Source organism: Sminthopsis crassicaudata, chromosome 5 (genome assembly GCF_048593235.1).
Source record: "Sminthopsis crassicaudata isolate SCR6 chromosome 5, ASM4859323v1, whole genome shotgun sequence".
Lineage (NCBI taxonomy): Eukaryota > Metazoa > Chordata > Mammalia > Dasyuromorphia > Dasyuridae > Sminthopsis > Sminthopsis crassicaudata.
In genome coordinates this window covers 268,511,596-268,535,127 of record NC_133621.1, presented here as the reverse complement: position 1 = coordinate 268,535,127, position 23,532 = coordinate 268,511,596, and the positions used below count along the sequence as shown (strand labels likewise).

At 35.7% G+C, this 23,532-nt stretch overlaps 1 protein-coding gene across 3 annotated transcripts in view; it reads right to left on the bottom strand.

Annotated features, from left to right (window-relative positions):
• LOC141544617 (uncharacterized) overlaps positions 1 to 23,532 on the bottom strand; it is a 115,620-nt gene that overhangs the window by 28,219 nt on the left and 63,869 nt on the right. For all 3 annotated transcript variants that reach the window (XM_074271011.1, XM_074271012.1, XM_074271013.1), the window contains exons 8-9: positions 20,562 to 20,699; positions 12,684 to 12,811 (exon numbers count right to left, since the gene is read on the bottom strand). In XM_074271011.1, coding sequence (XP_074127112.1) covers positions 12,684 to 12,811; positions 20,562 to 20,699 — 266 coding nt within the window. The remainder of the gene's footprint in view (positions 1 to 12,683; positions 12,812 to 20,561; positions 20,700 to 23,532) is intronic.

Here is a 23,532-nt window from a genome sequence, read left to right as displayed (position 1 = left end):
AGCCAGTTTACCCAACTGGTTAGGACCTGCAAAAATGTTCACTGTGTCTCCTCAGACTGAGAATTTAGAGTTCCCGCTACTCTCTGATATATTTTAAGTGAAATTTCATTATATAACATAATACATATTGAGTTATCTAATAATGATTTATTTCCATTTAAACATAAATAAGCTAAAAATGTCATTTTATACTGTGCAGCCAAAAATGGTATTTCTAGATACTTTCCTGAAGAGTGGAGGGCCTGAAGATATCAACTATGTTCATAAATATCAAAGTAGCTAATGCTTCTCCCTAGGCAGATATTTTAGTATGGTAGTTTTTTAAAACATAAAATCAAGGAGACAAAAAATGCACAAATCTTTGAGCTCTTCCTTCCTTTTGTCACATAAAGCCTCTGAATTGGTTTTCGAGTGACAGAATCCACATATATTTTCAGCAGAAGATACTTTGGAAGAACCTCAGGAAAAGTCGGTCTGAAGAACAGGGGTAGGGTGGAGGTGGCCCAGCAAAGGTACAATACAGGGACTGAGGTCAGAGTGGATTCTGTCCCCTGGAGAAATTTACTGGGAATCTTTTAACTATAATACAAGCTATTCTGTCTTGGTTCAGAAACCACTGGATCAGCAAACAGACTTTTCCTGAAGTTCTTCCAAAATATCTTCTGCTGAAAGACTTTCAACTCAACTTCAGAAGACAAATAATGAGACCCCAAACCCCAGGAAAACAAATGGGTTTAGCCATGCTTACACAGCACTAGATGGAAGACAGCAACCCTGGCCCCAGGGAAGCATGAAACTACTGTTGCCTGTAGAGGAAATTTGAGATAGAGGAAATTTGGGACAATTTCCCTATTGTCCTAAGAGCAGACCAGAACATTTAAAAATGAAAAGCAAAAGAACTCTGACCATAGATAGATTCTATGGAGATAGGGAAGTGCAGACCTCAAACCCTGATGACACTTGAGGCAAAAAGCCATCAGGTCAAGCCTCAAAATGTAAGATAACTTGGTCTGCAACTCTGAAGATTCTCTTAGTAAGAATTATAAATACATCTTAAAAGAGTTAAAAGGAAAGTGGAGAAAGGAAATGAGAGCTTTAGAAAAAGAACCAGAGATCTTGTTTTAAAAAAAATACTACTTCCCGGGGGGGGGGGGGGGGGGGGGCAGAGCCAAGATGGTGGAGAGGATAGATGCTTCATTCTGAACTCCCTTCTACCCTCACTTACTATATACCTAATTCAGCCTCAGAAATCATGCTTGACTGGTAGGATTCCCAAATATTGGGAGTACAACACTTTGCCAGCCAAAGATTACTTGGAACTTCGCCAGATAAAGTCTGTCTTGATCGGGTAGGAGGAGTCCAGAGCAGCCAGGGAGTCAGAACACGGAGGCTTGCCCATGCTGAGTGGACCCGGAGCACAGTGTGATCCCTGTGGGTGGAGAATTTGCATGGAGGACTCTACCACACATTGTCTGCTCTGCTTTAATTGAAAAGCAGTAGATCAACAGAGAAATTACACAAACACCAAAAGTAGCATATACGCCAAAACACCAGAGTTTAACAGGACCTGACCATACCCACCCAGCACCAGGAGTGACCCAGCACAACCCCAGTACAGCTGTTCAGCCATAGTCTACCAGAACAGAGACACTTCTGCTGCTCAACCGCTTGTCCCAAGGCAGCCACTAATGGGGCTCTGCCCAGGGCACACTTCCTGCCCAGTGGGGTACTTCCAAAGAAAATCACACTACTGCATAGCAGGGTTCTGCCCAAGACACTCATAATTTCTGCACAGTGGGGGCTCTGCCCAGGGCAGTAAGACTTTGCAGCAGAATGTCCACTCTTCAAGCCTGTTTTTGCAGGACAGTTACTGTCTATCTGTCCCTGTTTTGCAGAGGAAGCTGAGAACCTCCTTGCCCTGAAGCCAGACACTAAGGGCTTTAAAAAAAATGAATAAAAAAGCCAAGCTAGCTTTAACTATAGATAGCTTCTATACAGAAATAGAGCAGATTTCTAACCCTAAGGAGACTAATAGAAGAAAATTTCCAGAAAAAAAAAAAAAAAAACAAAAACAAAGGGGGATATAACCTGATCCCCATCAGACAAGTTCAACTGGAAGAAATCAGAAAATATCCTAAAACAGAGCTAGAAGAAAAATGGATAAAAAAAAAAGAGAAGCTCTGCAAAAGAGCATGAGAAATGCATATAACTCATTAAAAGAAAGATTTGATAAAGTGGAAAAAGAAAACAACTTCCTGAAATGTGAAATGGAAAAGGTAAGGGACTCCCAGGTAAACAGAATTTGTGAATTGGAAAAGGTAAAGAAGTCCCAGGAAAGTAAGATTTGTTCATTGGAAAAATGAAAATAACTCATTAAAAACAAAACAAAACAAAACAAAACAAAACAAACAAACAAACAAAAAAAAATGAGTGAAATGGAAAAAATTCCATAGAGCAAAACAAGTCATTTAAAAACTCAATTGGACATATAGAAAAAGAAGGGAAAAAAGTTAATGAAGCTAATAACTTATTAAAAATAAGAACTGATTTGATTAAAAATCAGAACTGATCAGAATTGAATGTAAACTGCTTGCATTATTATCTTTCTACCCAGGTTACTTATACCTTTGGAATCCAATTATTACCATGCGACAAGAAAATTGGATTTACACACATATATTATATCTAGGTTATGCTGTAGTACATTTAATATTCATGGAATTGCCTGTCATCTAGGGGAGGGAGTAGAGGCAGGGAGGGAGGGAGGGGAAAATTTGGAAAAATGAATACAGGGATAATGTAAAAAAATATATATATTCATGCATATGTACTATGAAAAAATTATATTTATAAAATTAATTTAAAAACTCAGAATTGAAAAAACAGAAATGAATGATTATTTGAGACATCAAGAATCAGTCAAGAAAAAACAAAAAAATGAAAAAAATAGAAAAAAATGTTAAATATCTACGTGGAAAAATAAGAGACCTGGAAAATAGATCTAGGACACATAATCTAAGGATAATTGGAATCTCTGAAAAGCATGATGAGCAAAAAGAGCCTAGACACTATTTTTCAGAAAATCCTCCAAGAGAACTGCCTCACATGTAAGAGAATCAGAAGGTAAAATAGGCATTGAAACCCCAAATGAAAACGTCAAGTAATAACGTGGCTAAATTTCAGAACTGTCAGACTTAGGAAAAAATGTTACAAGCAGCCAGAAAAAAAAAAAAAAAAAAAAAAAAAAAAAAAAAAAAAACAATACCAAGGAGCGACAATATAGGATAACTCAGAATCTAGCAGCTTCCACATTAAAGGATCAAAGGGCCTGGAATCTCAGCTTCTGAAAGTCAAAAAGACTTGGAATGCAGCCAAGAATAAACTACCCAGCTAAGCTGCACATTTTCTTCCAGGGAAGAAGATAGACATTCAATGAAACAAGTGAATTCCATTTATTCCTAATGAAAAAATAAATAAATAAATAGAGCTAAACAAAAAATTTAACCTCCCAATAGGAGAACCATAAAAGATAAAAAGAACTCTTGTTTTTTGTTATAGGCATACATAAAGAGCATTTGTATAATTTGGTTTTACTGTTATAATATTAAAAAAAATTGGAAAATAAAAGTGGAAAGGGGATTTTATCAGAAAAGGGAAAAGGGGAGATAAAAAGAGGGAAATTACATCACACAAAGAGGCAAAGGAAACCTATTATATCTGAGGGAATTAAGGGAGAGGGAGGTACATCGTACTCTCATCAGATTTGGCTCAAAGAGAAAATATTAGACATATTTGGTTTACAGAGAAACTTCTCTCACCCCATTGAAATGTGGGAGATGAAAAGGGAGAAGGAAAGGAGTAAACTAAATAGAAGGGAATACAGAAAAAAAAAATAAGACAAAATTAAAGGAAAGGAGGAGGGACTTAAAGGGGATGGGAGGGATTCTAAAAAGGGAGAGCGGCATGAGGCAAGTGGTGCCCTAAGTTTAATACTGGGGACATGGGTAAAGAGGGAAAGGAAAAGGAAAGTATAATCTGGGGATAATAAGATGGCAGAAAATACAGAATTAGTACTTTTAACTGTAAATGTGAATGTGATGAATTCTCCCATAAAGTGGAGTCTGATGCACACTGCATCAAAAGCCAGAATCCTTCAATATATGGTTTGCAGGAAACACATTTAAAGCAGGGTAATACATACAGAGTCAAGGTAAAAGGCTGTAGGAGAATCTATTCATTATGCTTCAGGTGAATTCAGAATAGCAGGGCTAGCCATTTTCAGATCAAGAAAAGCAAAATATTATCTAATTAAAAGAAATAAGGAAGGAAAGTACATCTTGCAAAAGAGTAGCATAGACAATGAAGCAGTATCAATACTAAACATATATGCACCAAGTAGTGAATATATATTGTGCATATATGGTGCCCCAAGATCTCCTAAAGGAGAAGTTGAAAGAGTTGGAAGAAAAAATACACAGCAAACTATAATAGTTGGAGAACTCAACCTTGCACTTTCAGAATTAGATAAATCAAACCACAAAACAAATAAGAAAGAAGTTAAAGAGGTAAATATTGGTAATATTGGAAAAGTTAGATATGACAGATCTTTTGAAAAAACTGAATAGAGACAGGAAGGAGTATACTTTCTTCTCAGCAGTTCATGGAACTTCTACAAAAATTGACCATATATTGGGACATAAAGACCTCAAAATTAAATGCAGAAAGTTAGAAATAGTAAATTCATTCTTTTTAGATCACAATGAAAAAACTACATTCAACAAAAAGCTAGGGCTAAACAAAAAAGTAATTGGAAACTAAATAATCTCATCCTAAGGAATGAATGGGTCAAATCATAGACACAATAATTTCACTCAAGAGAATGACGACAATGAGACAACATACCAAAATTTGTGGGATGCAGCCACAGTGGTAATAAGGGAAAATTTTATATCTCTAGAGGCTTACTTGAATAAAATAGAGAAAGAAGATCAATGAATTGGGTTTACTACTTAAAAAGTTAGAAAAAGAGCAAATTAACCCTCCCATCAAATATTAACTTGGAATACTAAAATGAAAATGAAAATAAAATTGAATATAAAAAAACTTTTAAATTAATAAATAAAACTTGAGAGTTTGTTTTATGAAAAAAAACGATAAAATTGATAAACCTTTGGTAAATTTGATTAGAAAAAGGAAAGAAAGTGGGGCAGAGCCAAGATGGCACAGAAGATACACATGCATTTCTAAGCTCCCTTTTACCATCAATACCAACTAGTGAAATCAGCTTCAAAAATAATGCTGGACTGATAAAAACCACAAGGATTAGAAGCACAACTTACCAGAAAAAGAGAATCTGGAATTTTAACAGAAAAGGTCGGTTCTAAGAGGAGGAAAAAAAGCACCGGCACAGACAGGGTTGGACTAAGGGCTAGCACATTGAGTCAAATGGGCTGGGGAGAACTCTGGGATCAGAGAAGCCACTGAGATAGAGGAATCTGGCATAGGCTGATAGCTCCACTCTGCTTGTAAAATGGCACATAAGAAGAGAAATCAAAGCCACTTTAAAGTAAAAATCCAGAAAATATAATCACCCCAAACCAGAAGTTACCTAACACTAATCTCATTATGGTGTGCAGCCCCCTTCTGCTGTCCGGGGCTTTTCCTTAGGGCAGTTAAGAATGTGAACAGCAGGGGACACAGCCTGGGGCAGGCTGTGATCCTCATAGTGTGGGGCTCAGCCTGAGGTAGTGGAATTCTCACAGTAGTGAAACTTCAGCAGCAGTGGAACTCCCACAGCAGCAGAACCCCTGCAACAGCAAGTGTGCTTTCTGAGCAGAGATGTCCAGTTTAAGAGCAGGGGCTTTTTGTGTCAGCTGGTAATATTTACGGCCCTATGGGAGGCTTTGCCTGGGGTTTGTGACGCTTTTACTGTTCAGCCTCTAGTCTCAGGGCAGTTGCTAGGTGACATAGTGTGGGTCCTTCAATGGGCACTCCTTGCTGCAGCCCTGCTAACCACCTCTGAGTCATTTCTGTTGGGAGGAAGAGAACTCTCTCCCAGAGTTCTCTCTTAGCCCAGTCAAAGGATTGCTGCATCCTATCAACTGTCTGGGAGAAAGCTGGTAAATTTCATACAAAAGAGCAGACCCCCACAGAGTTTTAAGAATGAGTAAGAAACTGAAGAGAATGATTGACACATTCTATACTGAGAAAGAGCTGGTATCCAACCCCAAGGAAGCTAACAGCAAACACTCTCCAGATAACAGCCTAAAAGGGAATGATACATGCCCGTCAACACATAATCCTCTCCTAGAAGAGACTGTTCAAAAGTTAAGAGATTTTGAAGAAAAATGGGGAAAGGAAAGAGAAGCTATGATAGAGAATAACAACGTCCTGAAATTTGAGTTGGAAAAAAATACAGAATTCACAGGAGGTGCAGGGAAACAAAATTTTGTGAATTAGAAAAGATTAACAAAAAACAGGAAAGTAAGATTTCTGAATTGGAGAAGATAAAAAAAATCCTTAAAAAGTAGTGTTTGTGATGTGGAAAAAGAAAATAACTCACTAAAAAAATAGTGAAATGAAAAAAAATTCAACTGAGCAAAATAATTCATTTAAAAGCTCAATTGGACCCATACAAAAAGAACTAAAAATTTGAAGGAAAATGACTCATTAAAAATCAGAACTGAACAAATAGAAATGAATGATTCATTGAGAAATCAAGAATCAGTCAAACAAAACAAAACAAAACAAAAAAATAAATAAATGAAAAGCTGGAGAATAACATCAAATATTTACTGGGAAAATCTATAGACTTGGAAAATAGATCTAGGAGAGATAATCTGAGGATCATTGGACTTACTGAAAATTATGATGAAAAAAAAGAGCCCAGATTCTATTTTACAGGAAATCATCAACGAGAATTGTCCAGAGATAATAGGAACAGAAGGGAAAATAGGCGATGAAAGAATTCCTCGAACATCTTCTGAAAAAGACCCTAAAAAAAGAACATTGTGGCTAAGCTGCCAAACTACCAAACTAAGGAAAAAATATTGCAAGTAGCCAGGAAAAAAAAAAAATTCATATCAAGATTCCACAATAAGGATCACTCAAGACCTGGGTGCCTCCACATTAAAGGATCGTAGGGCCTAGAACCTGATATTCTGAAAGTCAAAAGAACTAGTATTGCAACCAATAATAAACTATCCAACTAAGTTTAGCATTTTCTTCCATGGAAGAAGATGGACATTTAATGAAACAGAGGAATTCCATTTGTTTCTAAGGAAAAAAAAAAAAAAAAAAAACAGATTTAAACAAAAAATTTGATCTACATCCACAAGTCTCAAGAGAAGCAAAAAAAAAAAAGGTAAAAAGCACTCTTGAGAACTGTATCTCTGTTGTGGATACAAAGTCCACATGGATAATTTAATTTTACTGATATAACATGAAAAAGAAGTAGTAAAGGGAAGGAGATAGTATCATAAAATGGGAAAGGAAAGATAAAAAGAAGGAATCTAAATCCCAGGAGGAGGCATAGAAAATTTACCACATCTGAGGGAACTTAGAGAGGGGGAGAAATATTGTATAAATCTTACTCTCATCAGAGTAGGCTCAAAGAGTAAATAATTGACATATTTGTTTTTCACAGAATTCTCTCTCACCTCATTAAAAGTGCGGAGAGGAAAAAGGAAAAGAAAAAGAGGAATAAGGGAAGGGTACAAGAAAGGAGAAGGGACTTAAAAAGAGGGGGGAGGGATACTTAAAAGGGAGGGCTATGCATCACAAGTGGGGTCCATAAATTCAATACTGGGTAAAGGTTTCAGGGGGACAAGGGGGAAAAAAAAGCATAATCAGGGAATAATATGATGGCAGGAAATACAGAATTAGTAATTTTAACTCTAAATGTGAATGGCATGAACTCTCCCATTAAACTGAGGCAGATAGCAGACTGGATCAAATGTCAGAACCCTATAATATGTTGTTTACAGGAAACACATTTAAAGGAGGGAGATACATACAGAGTAAAGGTAAAAGGTTGGAAAAGAATCTATTATGTTTCAGGTGAAGCCAAAAAAGCAGGGCTAGCCATCCTTATCTCAGATCAAGCAAAAGCAGAAATTGATCCAATTAAAAGAGATAAGGAAGGAAACCATATCCTGCTAAAAGGTAGCATAGATAATGAAACGATATCAATACTAAACATATATGCACCAAATGGTATGCCATCTGACTTCCTAAAGGAGAAGTTAAGAGAGTTGCAAAAAAAATTAAACAGCAAATCTATAATAGTGAGAGACCTTAACCTTGCACTCTCAGAATTAGATAAATCAAACCATAAAAAAAATAAGAAAGGAATTAAAGAGGTAAATGGAACATTAGAAAAACTAGGTATGATAGATCTTTGGAGAAAACTGAATGGTGATAGAAAGGAGTATACTTTTTTCTCAGCAGTTCATGGAACCAATACAAAAATTGACCATATATTGGGACGTAAAAATCTCAAAATTTAATGCAGGAAGGCAGAAATAGTAAATGCCTTCATCTCAGATCACAATGCAATAAAAACTACATTCAACAAGAAGTTAGGGGCAAATAGACCAAAAAGTAATTTGAAACTAAATAATCTCATCTTAAAAATGACTAGGTAAAACAGCAAATGATAGAAAAAAATAATAATTTCACACAAGATAATGACAATGATGAGACATCATACCAAAATTTGTGGGATGCAGCAAAAGAGGTGATAAGGGGAAATGCCATGTCTTTAGAGGCTTACTTGAATAAAAGAGAGAAAGAGAAGATCAATAAATTGGGCCTGCAACTTGAAAAGCTAGAAAAGGACCAAAATAAACCCCCCAACCAAACACTAAACTTGAAATTCTAAAATTAAAAGGAGAAATCAATAATATTGAAAGTAGTGGGCAGGTAGGTGGCCCAGTGGATAGAGCACCAGCCTTGAATTCAGGAGGACCTGAGTTTAAATCTGGCCTCAGACATTTAACATTTCCTAGCTGTGTGACCCTGGGCCAGTCACTTAACCCCAGCCTCAGGAAAAAAAATAAGAAAAAAAACAAAAAAATGAAAAAAAAATCTATTGAATTAATAAATAAAACTAAGAGTTGGTTTTATGTAAAAGCTAATAAAATAGATAGACCTTTGGTAAATCTGATTAGAAAAAGGAAAGGGAAAACTTAAATTGTTAGTCTTACAAATGAAAAGAGGGATCTTTCCACCAATGAAGAGGAAATTAGAGAAATAATAAGGAGTTACTTTCCCCAACTTTAAATGGATGACTACCTCCAAAAATATAGGCTTCCTAGATTAAGAGAAGGAGGAGGTAAACTGCTTAAATAGTCCCAACCAAAAACTAAACTTGAAATTCTAAAATTAAAAGGAGAAATCAATAATATTGAAAATAGTGGGCAGCTAGGTGGCCCAGTGGATAGAGCACCAGCCTTGAGTTCAAATCTAGCCTCAGACATTTGACACTTCCTAGCTGTGTGACCCTGGATAAGTCACTGAACCCCAGCCTCAGTAAAAAAATAAAGAAAGAAAAAAAAAAAAAAGAAAGAAAAAAACCCCTTTTAATTGATAAATAAAACTAAGAGTTGGTTTTATGAAAAAGCTAATAAAATAGATAAAACTTTGTTAAATCTGATTAGAAAAAGGAAAGGGAAAACAAATTGTTCGTCTTAAAAATGAAAAGGGGGATTTTTCCACCAACGAAGAGGAAATTAGAGAAATAATAAGGAGTTACTTTGCCCAATTTTAAATGGATGACTACCTCCAATAATATAGGCTTCCTAGATTAACAGAGGAGGAGGTAAACTGCTTAAATAGTCCCATTTAAGAAAAAAGAAATAGAACAAGCTATTACTCAACTCCCCAAGAAAAAATCCCCAGGACCAGATGGGTTTACATGTGAATTCTACCAAACATTTAAAAAACAAGTAGCCCCAATGTTATATAAATTATTTGAAAAAATAGAGGATGAAGGAGTCCTACCAAACTCTTTTTATGACACAGACATGTCACTGATGATACTAAACGAGGTAGGTTGAAAACTGAGAAAGAAAACTATAGACCAATCTCCTTAATGAATATTGATGCTAAAATCTTAAATAAGATATTAGCAAAAAGACTTCAGAAAATCATCCCCAGAATAATACACTATGATCAAGTAGGATTTATACAAGGAATGGAATGCAGGGCTGGTTTAATATTAGGAAAACTATTAGGAAAACTATTAGTATAATTGACCATATTAATAATCAAATTTTTAAAAAGCTTATGATCATCTCAATAGATGCAAAAAAAAGCATTTGATAAAATATAACATCCATTCCTACTACAAACACTTGAGAGAATAGGAATAAATGGACTATTCCTTAAAATAGCCATGAGCCTATACTTAAGACCATCAGTAAGCATACTAGGTAATGGAGATAAACTGGAACCTTTCCTAGTAAGATCAGGAGTGAAAAAGGTTGCCCACTATCACCATTACTATTCAATATTGTATTAGAAATGCTAGCCACGGCAATAAGATTCAAGAAAGAGATTAAAGGAATAAGAGTAGGTAATGAAGAAATCAAACTATCACTCTTTGCAGATGGTTTGATGGTATAGTTAGAGAACCCAAGAGATTCTAATAAAAAGTTATTGGAATTCACAACTTTAGCAAATTTGCTGAATACAAAATAAATCCACATAATTTTCCAGCATTTTTATACACCACCAACAAAATGCAACAGCAAGAGATACAAAGAGAAATTCCATTCCAAACAACTGTCAAGACTATAAAATATTTGGGAATCCATCTACCAAAGAAAAGTCAGGAATTATATGAGCAAAATTACGAAACACTTGCCACAAAAATAAAGTCAGATTTAAATAATTGGAAAGACATTAAGTGCTCTTGGATAGACCGAGCGAATGTAATAAAGATGACAATGCTCCCCAAACTAATCTATTTATTTAGTGCTATACCAATCAGACTCCCAAGAAACTATTTTAATGACCTAGAAAAAATAACAACAGAAATTATATGGAACAATAAGAGGTCGAGAATTTCAAGAGAAGTAATGAAAAAAAATTAAATGAAGTTGGTCTAGCTGTACCTGATCTAGAACTATATTATAAAACAACAGTCATTAAAACCATTTGGTATTGGCTAAGAAATAGACTAGTCGATCAGGGGAAAAGATTGGGTACACAGGACAAAATAGGGTACAACTATAGAAATCTAGATTTTGACAAACCCAAAGACACCAACATTTGGGATAAGAATTCATTATTTGAAAAAAAAAAAAAAAACTGTTGGGAATACTGGAAATTAGTATGGCAAAAATTAGATATGGACCCACACTTAACACCATATACCAAGATAAGAACAAAATGGGTCCATGATTTAGGCATAAAGAATGAGATCATAAACAGATTAGAGGAACTGGGGATAGTCTACCTTTCAGACCTGTGGAGGACAAAGAAATTTATGACCAAAGGAGAACTAGAGATCATTATTGATCACAAAATAGAAGATTTTGATTACATCAAATTAAAAAGCATTTGTACAAACAAAACTAATGCAAACAAGATTAGAAGGGAAGTAACAAATTGGGAAAATATATGGAGGGCTGTGAAAAGCAAGTGGTGTTCACAAGTTTAATACTGGGTAGGGGGGTAAGAGGGAAGGAAAGGTTAAAAACATAAGCAGAGGTTAACAGGATGGCAAGCAATATAGAATTAGTCATTCTAACCATAAATGTGAATGGGATAAACTCCCTTGTAAAGAGGAATCAGTGAGTAGACTAGATTAAAAGTCAGAATCCTACTATAAGTTGTTTACAGGAAATACACCTGAAACAGGGTAATGCATTCAAACTAAAAGTAAAGGAATCTACGATGCTTCAGGTAAAGCCAAAAAAGCAGGGGTAGCCATCATCATCTCAGATCAAGTAAAAACAAAAATTGATTGAATTAAAAGAGATAAGGAAGGGCATTATATCCTGCTAAAGGGCAGCATCAATAATGAAGCCGTATCAATATTAAACATATACTCACCCAGTGGTGCAGCATCTAAATTCTTAAAAGAGAAAATAAGGGAGCTGAAAGAAGAAATAGACAGCAAAACTATAATAGTGGGAGATCTCAACCTTGCACTCTCAGAATTAGATAAACCAAACCATAAAATAAATAAGAAAGAAGCCAAACAGGTAAATAGAATACTAGAAAAGTTTGATATGATAGATCTTTGGCGAATTTCATTCAATTTATATTAAATCATAAGAAATGGTATCATTTATTTACCCCACATTTAAGCGTAAAAACATTATATTATCAAATGTAATATTTAATGTTTTAAGTGTTAAAGAGTTTTCACTTTTGGTTAAGTTATTTGGTTATTTTGGTTTAACATATGTAGAATAATTTGGTTAAACATTTATAAAATAATTTGGAAGTCAGAAAATTGATAGTGTAGCCTAACATTTATTGGGGAGATAAAGCAGATAAAAGTGACACAAACATTGCTTTGTAGTTTCAGGGTAGTAGACCTACAATTTGGTAATTAATTCATTAACCAAAGATAAAAAAGTTTCTATTATTTTAAAATAGAGAATGTATGAATTTTAAGATAGCGCTTATTTTTTAATTAACTATTTATTTGGGTTTATCAGTAGTTCTACCTTTTTTGTACAGGAATGGTACACTGAAAGCAAATCCAAAACCAGAAGGTTGCTCTGAACAGCTGATTTGGGATGTAGAGGGCTTATTACAGTCTTTCTGATTTTCAATTTGTTGATAATAAGTAAGTCTAAAAAAAAAGTAAACAAAATATGTCTGCATCACCCAAATAAAATAATATATGCAACAAATCTTTATGTATCTCAAATATTAGACACTTTTAATATTTTTATTGTTTTAATAAAGTCTTTAATAAAGCAATACTAATCATTCAACTGAGATGTAATACATTTGTCTTCAGAGTCACAGTACTATAGAATTGTAGGCTTAAAACTGAAAAGGCTTATTAAGGGCATTAAGGGTAATCTTTTTTTTTTTTTTTTTTTTTTTTTTTTTTATTATATATATATATATATATATATTTTATAATATTATCCCTTGTATTCATTTTTCCAATTTACCCCCCCTCCCTCTATTCCCTCCCCCCGACGACAGGCAATACCATACATTTTACATGTGTTACAATATAGTCTAGGTACAATACATGTGTGCGAATATCACTTTCTTGTTGCACAATAAACATTAGAATCCGAAGGTACATGCAACCTGGGCAGACAGATATTAGTGCTAACAATTTTCATTCCCCTCCCAGTGTTTCTTCTCTGGGTGCAGCTACCTCTGTCCATCATTGATCAACTGGAAGTGAGTTGGATCTTCTTTATGTTGAAGATTTCCACTTCCATCAGAATACATCCTCATACAGCATTGTTGTTGAAGTGTACAGTGATCTTCTGGTTCTGCTCATTTCACTCAGCATCAGTTGATTTAAGTCTCTCCAGGCCTCTCTGTATTCCTCCTGCTGGTCATTTCTTACCGAGCAATAATATTCCATAACCTTCATATACCACAATTTACCCAACCATTCTCCAACTGATGGACATCCATTCATCCTCCAATTTCTAGCTACAACAAAAAGAGCTGCCACAAACATTTTGGCACATATATGTCTCTTTCCGCTCTTTAGTATTTCTTTGGGATATAATCCCAGTAGTAGCGCTGCTGGGTCAAAGGGTATGCACAGTTTGATAACTTTTTGGGCATAATTCCAGATTGCTCTCCAGAATGGCTGGATTCTTTCACAACTCCACCAGCAATGTATTAGTGTCCCAGTTTTCCCACATCCCCTCCAACATTTGTCATTATTTGTTCCTGTCATCTTAGCCAATCTGACAGGTGTGTAGTGGTATCTCAGAGTGGTCTTAATTTGCATTTCTCTGATCAGTAGTGATTTGGAACACTCTTTCATGTGAGTGGATATAGTTTCAATTTCTTCCTCTGAGAATTGTCTGTTCATATCCTTTGACCATTTATCAATTGGAGAATGGTTCGGTTTCTTATAAATTTGGGTCAGTTCTCTATATATTTTGGAAATGAGACCTTTGTCAGAACCTTTGTTTTTAAAAATATTTTCCCAATTTGTTACTTCCCTTCTAATCTTGTTTGCATTAGTATTATTTGTACAGAAACTTTTTAGTTTGATGTAATCAAAATCTTCTATTTTGTGATCAATAATGATCTCTAGTTCTCCTCTGGTCATAAATTCCTTCCTCCTCCACAAGTCTGAGAGGTAGATTATCCTCTGTTCCTCTAATCTATTTATTATCTCCCTCTTTATGCCTAAATCATGGACCCATTTTGATCTTATCTTGGTATATGGTGTTAAGTGTGGATCCATATCTAATTTCTGCCATACTAATTTCCAGTTTTCCCAACAGTTTTTTCCGAATAATGAATTTTTATCCCTAATGTTGGAATCTTTGGGTTTGTCAAAGATTAGATTGCTATAGATGTATCCTTTTTTGTCCTTTGTATCTAATCTGTTCCACTGATCTACCGGTCTATTTCGTAGCCAATACCAAATGGTTTTGGTGACTGCTGCTATATAATATAGCTTTAGATCAGGTACACTTAGACCACCTTCCTCTGAGTTTTTTTTCATTAGTTCCCTTGCAATTCTTGACCTTTTATTCTTCCATATGAATTTTGTTGTTATTTTTTCTAGGTCATTAAAATAGTTTCTTGGGAGTCTGATTGGTATAGCACTAAATAAATAGATTAGTTTGGGGAGTATTGTCATCTTTATTATATTCGCTCGGCCTATCCAAGAGCACTGAATGTCTTTCCAATTATTTAAATCTGACTTTATTTTTGTGGCAAGTGTTTTGTAATTTTTCTCATATAATTCCTGACTTTTCTTTGGTAGATGGATTCCCAAATATTTTATACTCTCAACATTTGTTTGGAATGGAATTTCTCTTTGTATCTCTTGCTGTTGCATTTTGTTAGTGATATATAAAAATGCCGAGGATTTATGTGGATTTATTTTGTATCCTGCCACTTTGCTGAAATTTTGAATTATTTCTAGTAGCTTTTTAGCAGAGTCTTTGGGGTTTTCTAAGTATACCATCATGTCATCTGCAAAAAGTGATAGTTTGATTTCCTCATTTCCTACTCTAATTCCTTGAATCTCTTTCTCGGCTCTTATTGCCGAGGCTAGCGTTTCTAGTACTATATTGAATAGTAATGGTGATAGTGGGCAACCTTGTTTCACTCCTGATCTTACTGGGAAAGGTTGCAGTTTATTTCTATTGCATATTATGCTTACTGACGGTCTTAAATATATACTCCTGATTATTCTAAGGAATAATCCATTTATTCCTATACTCTCAAGAGTTTTTAGTAGGAATGGATGTTGGATTTTGTCAAATGCTTTTTCTGCATCTATTGAGATGATCATATGGTTCTTATTAATTTGATTATTAATATGGTCAATTATATTAATAGTTTTCCTAATATTAAACCAGCCCTGCATTCCTGGAATAAATCCTACTTGATCATAGTGTATTATCTTGGAGATGATTTTCTGAAGTCTTTTTGCTAATATCTTATTTAAGATTTTAGCATCAATATTCATTAAGGAGATTGGTCTATAATTTTCTTTCTCAGTTTTCGATCTACCAGGTTTAGGTATCAGTACCATGTCTGTGTCATAAAAGGAGTTTGGTAGGACTCCTTCATCCCCTATTTTTTCAAATAATTTATATAACATTGGGGCTAATTGTTCTTTAAATGTTTGGTAGAATTCACATGTGAATCCATCTGGCCCTGGGGATTTTTTCCTGGGGAGTTGATTAATAGCTTGTTCTATTTCTTTTTCTGAAATGGGACTATTTAAGCAATTTATCTCCTCCTCTGTTAATCTAGGGAGCCTATATTTTTGGAGAAAGTCATCCATTTCACTTAAGTTATCAAATTTATTGGCATAAAGTTGGGCAAAGTAACTCCTTATTATTTCTCTAATTTCCTCTTCATTGGTGGAAAGATCCCCCTTTTCATTTGTAAGACTATCAATTTGATTTTCCTCTTTCTTTTTTTTGATCAAATTTACCAAAGGTTTATCTATTTTATTGGCTTTTTCATAAAACCAACTCTTGGTTTTATTTATTAATTCAATAGTTTTTTTACTTTCAATTTTATTGATTTCTCCTTTTAATTTTTGTATTTCGAGTTTAATTTTTGGTTGGGGGTTTATAATTTGGTCTTTTTCTAGCCTTTTAAGTTGTAAGCCCAATTCGTTAATCTTCTCTTTCTCAATTTTCTTCAAATAAGCCTCTAAAGATATAAAATTTCCCCTTATTACTGCTTTAGCTGCATCCCAAAGATTTTGATATGATGTCTCATCATTATCATTATCTTGGGTGAAATTGTTAATTGTTTCTATAATTTGCTCTTTCACCCAGTCATTCTTTAAGATGAGATTATTCAGTTTCCAATTACTTTTTGGTCTATTTACCCCTAACTTTTTACTGAATGTAGCTTTTATTGCATTGTGATCTGAGAAGAAGGCATTTATTATTTCTGCCTTCCTACATTTAATTTTGAGATCTTTATGTCCTAATATATGGTCAATTTTTGTATAGGATCCATGAACTGCTGAGAAGAAAGTATATTCCTTCCTATTGCCATTCAGTTTTCTCCAAAGGTCTATCATACCTAGTTTTTCTAATGTTCTATTTACTTTTTTAATTTCTTTCTTGTTTGTTTTGTGGTTTGATTTGTCTAAATCTGAGAGTGCAAGGTTGAGATCTCCCACTATTATAGTTTTACTGTCTATTTCTTCTTGCAGTTCTCTTAACTTTTCCTTTAGAAAGTTAGATGCTATACCACTTGGTGCATATATGTTTAGTATTGATATGGCTTCATTATTTATGCTACCTTTCAGCAGGATATAGTTTCCTTCCTTATCTTTTTTAACGAGATCTACTTCTGCTTTTGCTTGATCTGAGATAAGGATAGCTACCCCTGCTTTTTTGGCTTTACCTGAAGCATAATAAGCTCTGTTCCAACCTTTTACCTTTACTCTGTATGTATCTCCCTGCTTTAAGTGTGTTTCCTGTAGACAACATATTGTAGGGTTCTGCTTTTTGATCCAATCTGCTATCCGTCTCCGTTTGATGGGATCGTTCATCCCATTTACATTTACAGTTAAAATTACTAATTCTGTATTTCCTGCCATCGTATTATCCCCAGATTATACTTTTTTCCCTTGACCCCCCTGTTCCCCCTCCCCGATATTTAATTTACAGACCCCCCTTGTGACGCGCAACCCTCCCTCTTTTTTTTTTTTTTTTAGGATCCCTCCCCCCTCCCTCCAAGTCCCTTCACTTATTCTCCTTTTCCTTTCCCCTTTTCCTCTCCCCCCTTTTAATGAGGTGAGAGAAAATTCTCTGAAAAACAAATATGTTAATTATTTACTCTTTGAGCCTCTTCTGATGAGAGTAAGATTCACACAATGATTCTCCCCCTCACTAAGTTCCCTCAGATATGGTGTATTTTCTATGTCTCTTCCTGGGATGTAGTTTCCCTCTTTTTATCACTCCTTCCCCTTTTTCTGAACCGACCTCCTTCCCTTTACCACACCCCCCTTTTTTTCTTTTATATCAGTAAAATCAAATTATCCTTGAGTATTTTTTATATACCCACAACAAAGTTACAGTTCTCAAGGGTTATGTGTACCTTTTTCTGTTTCTCTTCAGTCTTGTGGATGTAGATCAAATTTTTTGTTTAAGTCTGGTTTTTTTCTTAGAAACATATAGAATTCCTCTGTTTCATTGAATGACCATCTTCTTCCATGGAAAAAGATGCTAAACTTAGCTGGGTAGTTCATTCTTGGTTGCAGTCCTTGATCTTTTGCCTTTCGGAATATCAGGTTCCAGGCCCTTCTATCTTTTAATGTGGAGGCAGCCAGATCTTGGGTGACCCTTATTGTGGCACCTTGGTATTTAAATTGTTTTTTTCTAGCTGCTTGCAGGATTTTCTCCTTTGTGTGGTAATTCTGCAGCTTAGCCACAATATTCCGTGGTGTTCTTTTTTTAGGGTCTATTTCAGAAGGAGTTCGATGAATTCTTTCCACATCTACTTTCCCTTCTGTTTCTATTATCTCTGGACAGTTCTCTTTGATAATTTCCTGTAAAATAGAATCTAGGCTCTTTTTTTGGTCATAGTTTTCTGGAAGTCCAATAATCCGCAGATTATCTCTCCTAGATCTATTTTCCAGGTCTATAGATTTTCCCAGTAAGTATTTGACGTTGTTCTCCAGCTTCTCATTTTTTTTGTTTTGTTTGACTGATTCTTGGGTTCTCTGTGAATCATTCATTTCTATTTGTTCCATCCTGACTTTTAAGGAGTTATTTTCTTCTTTCACAGTTTTTAGTTCTTTTTGTAAATGCCCAATTTCGTTTTTAAATGAATTATTTTGCTCTATTGAGTTTTTTTCCATTTCCCTAATTTTTTTTTTTTTGAGAATTATTTTCTTTTTCCAATTCAGAAATTCTATTTTCTTGAGACTTTTTTATCTTTTCCAATTCAGATATCCTACTTTCCTGTGTTTTTTTAACCTTTTCTAATTCACTAATTTTGTTTCCCTGCATCTCCTGTGAATTCTTTATTTTTTCCAACTCCAATTTCAGGACATTGTTATTCTCTATCATAACTTCTCTTTCCTTTCCCCATTTTTCTTCGATCTCCCTCAATTTCTTAAGAGCTTCTTCTAGGAGAGAGTTATGTGATGGGGGGCAGGAATCGTTCCCCTTTAGGTTGTTATCTTCTGAATCTTTGCTGTTAACTTCCTCGGGGTTGGATACCCGCTCTTTCTCTGTATAGAAGGAATCTATAGTTTTTCTAGCTTTTTTGCTCATACTTAAAAAATGTTTTGGGGTCTGTCCCTGGGGTAGGAAATTATTTACTTCTTTACCAGCTTCCTCCCAGACCGGATGGATGCAGCCGCCCCTGCGCCCGCGCTAAGAGAGAGCTCTGGGAGAGAGTTCCCCACCCCCTCCCTGGGAGTGCCTCAGAGGTGATTAGCACTGCTGTGCTTCGAGGGCGTAGAATAGTGAAGACTGCAGGAAGCCCAGGCTATGTGTCCGGGTGGGGAGTGGGTGTCTGCAGCAGGTGACGTAAGAAGCCCCTGCGCTCAAACTGGAAGTGTCTGCCAGAAACCGCGGTCCCTAGTTCAAAGGTTCCGCTTCTCTGGGACTTCCTGGAGCTGAGTTCCACTCCCTCCAGCTAAGCTAGGCAGTGTGTGTTGCCTTGGGCCGTATCCACCCACTTGTCAGTCTCTTAACTATTCTCAGGAGGTAGCTGAGGCCACACCCCCTGGTGCCTGAGTCACCCCCAGGATTGGGGAAAATCTAATCTGAGTTTTAAAATATTTTGGCTTTCTCTTCTGAACTGCTAAATAATTAGCAGAGAAGAGCTAACAGCCTGTGCCAGATTCCTTTACCTCAGTGGCTTCTCTGATCCCAGAGCCCCTCCCAGCGCAATGGGCGCAGTGTGCCCCTACCCCACCGTCTGTGCTGGTCTTTCTTATTCCTCCCCTGAGAACTGACCTTTCCTGTTGAAACTCCAGATTCTCTTCAGCTGGTAAGTCGTGCTTCCAGTCCTTGTGGTATCTATCAGTCCTGAGCTAATTTTGAGACTTAATTTATCTAATTGGTTGTGAGGGAGTGAGGACGTTCACTGAGTCGTGTGTTTCCTCTCCGCCATCTTCAAGGGTAATCTTTTTATCAGTTAAATAACTAAATCCCAGAAAGGATACAGTTGTCCAGACAAGTTGTCCACACACAGTGAGAGGGATGATCTTTCCCCAGGACTTCTGACACCAAATTGAGCATATTTACCCCTACAAAGTGCCTGTGAATACTTAATGTTGGCCATTAACATATAGGATTCTTTTTCATTAGCACTCACATGAAGATATCCAAGATATAATGTGATTTTCCCTAAACCTTAACTTTAGGTCTCTTACAAGTGAGAGATGTCTGCAAGACATTAAAAAAGAAATAAACAACAACAAAACCCACTGCCTCTATCAATGTACACAATTATTATTATATTATAGAATTTGTGAAGATCAAATACGAAAATGTATGTAAAACATTGGAAAATCTTAAAAACACTATTAAAATGGCAGTTATTATCATTATTACTTCTGAAAATTCTGATATCAGACTTGTGTGGTTCTAGCTCATATCTTTTTTGCCCGTGTTGTACTCAACTTCGATAATTTGAGTTGGTCATTTGCTCAATTTCTTCTTAGGATCCTTAAGTATGAAACAGAGGTCTATCCTCAAGAGGTTGCCTGTTTGCCCAGGGCTATTCTGAACATGTGGCAGTTGGAAGAGCTGGAATTTTCCAGGGACTTTGCCAGACAGTTGTTACATTATGCAAGTATAAAAACCATATTCACTTTCGATTTTATGGAGGAAAAATTCTTTTAGATGCAGTTACATAAAGACATTTAGAATTATGTTAGCACTTACAGAGGATAATCATATTGCTGAGCATACTGCTCAGCTGTCCATCCATACACATCTTGGATAGTGGGATCAGCATTATGGTGGAGAAGCAGAGTGACCAAATCTGATGATTCCTGAGTGACAGCAATCATAAGGGCCGTTCTAGAATAACAAAGAAACAATTCATTTTTAAAACTTTAAACTAATCACATTTAATCATGTTTCTAGATATACTTCAATAAGAAGATATCTCATATCATTTAGTCTTAATACACATATGCAACATGAACATATAGTGATGGAGAGGAGTATTTTGATTACTCAAGTGCAGCATTAGAAATGACAATGAAAACCAGACAGAAAGATGGAAAAGAGAACTTTTTTGTCCCCTTCCAATTTTAGTAGGGATTGTGAAATTAATCATAATTTAAAAAAATAGAGATTGTGTCAATGTTCCTTGGGTGACAAAATTAAGGCAATTCAGTTTGTTTACTGGCCTGAAAAGTAAAGTGGAAGCTCTTTGAAAGGGGTAGCTAGATGGCACAATGGATAGAAACCCAGCCCTGAAGTTAGGAGGACCTGAGTTCAAATTTGGGCTCAGACACTTAACATTTCCTAGCTGTGACACCCTGGGCAAGTCAGTAGCACCAGTTGCCTCAGACAAAAAAACAAACAAACAAACAAACAAACAAAAACAATTAGAAACAATCTTATCAATTCCATTAAATTCTTACTCCAGTGCCCTATCATAATGTAGAAGTGACAATTGGTTGTCTAAAGCAAAATCAGATGAAGCTCTTTTATGTCTTAACTTTCTGAAAGTCTTTGAACATGAATACAGCAATGAACTTTCTTGTTTAGGGGAACACTTATGTAAATTTAGAAGAATTAATTGCCAGAAAGAGAGCACCAATTGATTTGGAGAAAGATCATTAACTCACAAAGTCAACTTATTAAAATTCTTAAGGAGCTGAACAAGTGGAAAGAATATCTATGTTGATGAAAACACAAATGTTTTCTGAAATACTTCTGAAGTACTGAGCTTATTGTATGCTGGATGATATATGGGTTTTTGATAAGCTAGTACTGATGAAAGATAGTACTATCCCTTGACTACTTAGTCATAAATGACAAAACAGCTTGATTCTGTTAAAGGTTCAGTTAGTGCAAGAAAAATCCTCACTGATGAAATCATAGATTTAAAAAGAAAAACTATTTATTTTGAAATATTAATAAGCTCTTTCTAGCAGATAGAAATATTAATTCTCTTTTTTCTCTGATCCTAACTCTCTAATATCAGATCTAAGAAAGGAGGAAAAAGTATGTTTGGATGGGAATTAAAAGATAATGAGAGATATTGAAACTGATGGAATCATAAACTTTAGTATTAGTAGTTAATATTATCATATGTCTAAAAAGGTGTGTTTTGTTTTGTTTTTTATTTTTATTAACATTGTGTTCAGCAGTCAAGATCGGGAAGTAAATAATAAATCATTTTGAGTCTTCCACATTAATCTCCAAACAACATAAAATTGCTCCCCAATGAAACTTCTATAATAGCAGAACCATCAAAAGGATGGAGTGAAACTATCTGTGAGTTTAAGAATCTTGGAAGATTGGCAGGAAAGATCTCCCTAGAATAAATGGGAAATGCAGTCCAGAACAAGAAGCATCTCAGGAAACTTACATCAGGTTCCACCTCAGCAAACCAGCAGTAGATTCTGAGTGTCAGCTCAGAGAATTAGGCAAAAGCTAACACCAGCACCTCCCATGTACCTCCATGTTGGCATGGCCAGGGGAACAGGCAAACTTTAGCTCCGAGTTTTTAGGATAGCTCCCTGGTAAACAAGAAACCCCCAGGGGCCAGAACTCATGTGTTTCAGTGTAGCCCTAGGAAAAGAGGTCAATTTCAAACCTAGAGGTACTTAAGCACACAGGCAGCCACAAGTGGTTAAACTGCTACTTGCTTCAGTGTATCTCTGGAAAAGTGCAGAAAAAGCCTTAGAAGAAGGCAGGCACAAACACTCGGACATTGGCTCAGTATAAGCCTCCAGCAGTGTCAGCTACTCTACCCCACCCCATCCCTAAAGAAAAAGAGAAAGTGGTTTCAGGCCCAGAAAGGACTTTTAGGAGAGCTCAAAAAATAGCTTAAAAATCATATAATTCAAGGGCAAAAAAATAAGAACTTTTCATTGGCATTTTGCCCATAGATATTTTCACATAGTTGCCCTCATCTATTCTGTCACCATAATAACTTTCTATGGTCAGATCCTCTTTTGCTCATCCTTTAGCACTGCTGGAGGCCCTCAGGGTCTTACAGCCTGCTTGGTACCAAATTGAGCTGTTAGTGATAGTGTTTGGCATGTATTGAGGCCCTTGAGGAGCTTCTGCATTCACCCCCCAATACGACAAAGGACAGGGTAATCCAATCACTGGCAGGTACCTGTTTGCTTAGGTGCCTGAAGGTTAGAGTTTACTTCTTTATCTGGGGCTACACTGAAAGGAGGTCTGGCCTCTGGAGCTTGCCTGTTTTCAAGGACCTAGACTGAAGCATGTGACCCTTGTCAGAGGTAGTCTCCCTGTTCCCCTGACTATACTGGGATATTTTGGGGATCCAATGTTGGCATTTGCTTACTCCACCATACTGGTTCTCAGTTTCTACATATGGTTCCTGAGGTGGGGCTTCCTACTGGCTTGCTTCCTGACTTGCATTGTGCTCCCCTTTTGCCTCACACATTTCCTGCTAATTTTTCAAGATTTTTGGGCTCACAATTTATTTCTCCCAGTATTTTTGATGATTCTTCTCTGCCCCGATTTGGTGTGGAAACTATTTTATGTTTGTTTTTTGGTGAATATGAGAGTGCTACACTGATTTCCTGCTTAGTTTTCTAGCTCTACTCCCAGAAGTCATTCAAAAATATTAAATGCATTCTTTTCAGATCTTAATGCAATAAGATAAAATTCATCAAAGGGCAGTGGGAAAAACAGTTAAATC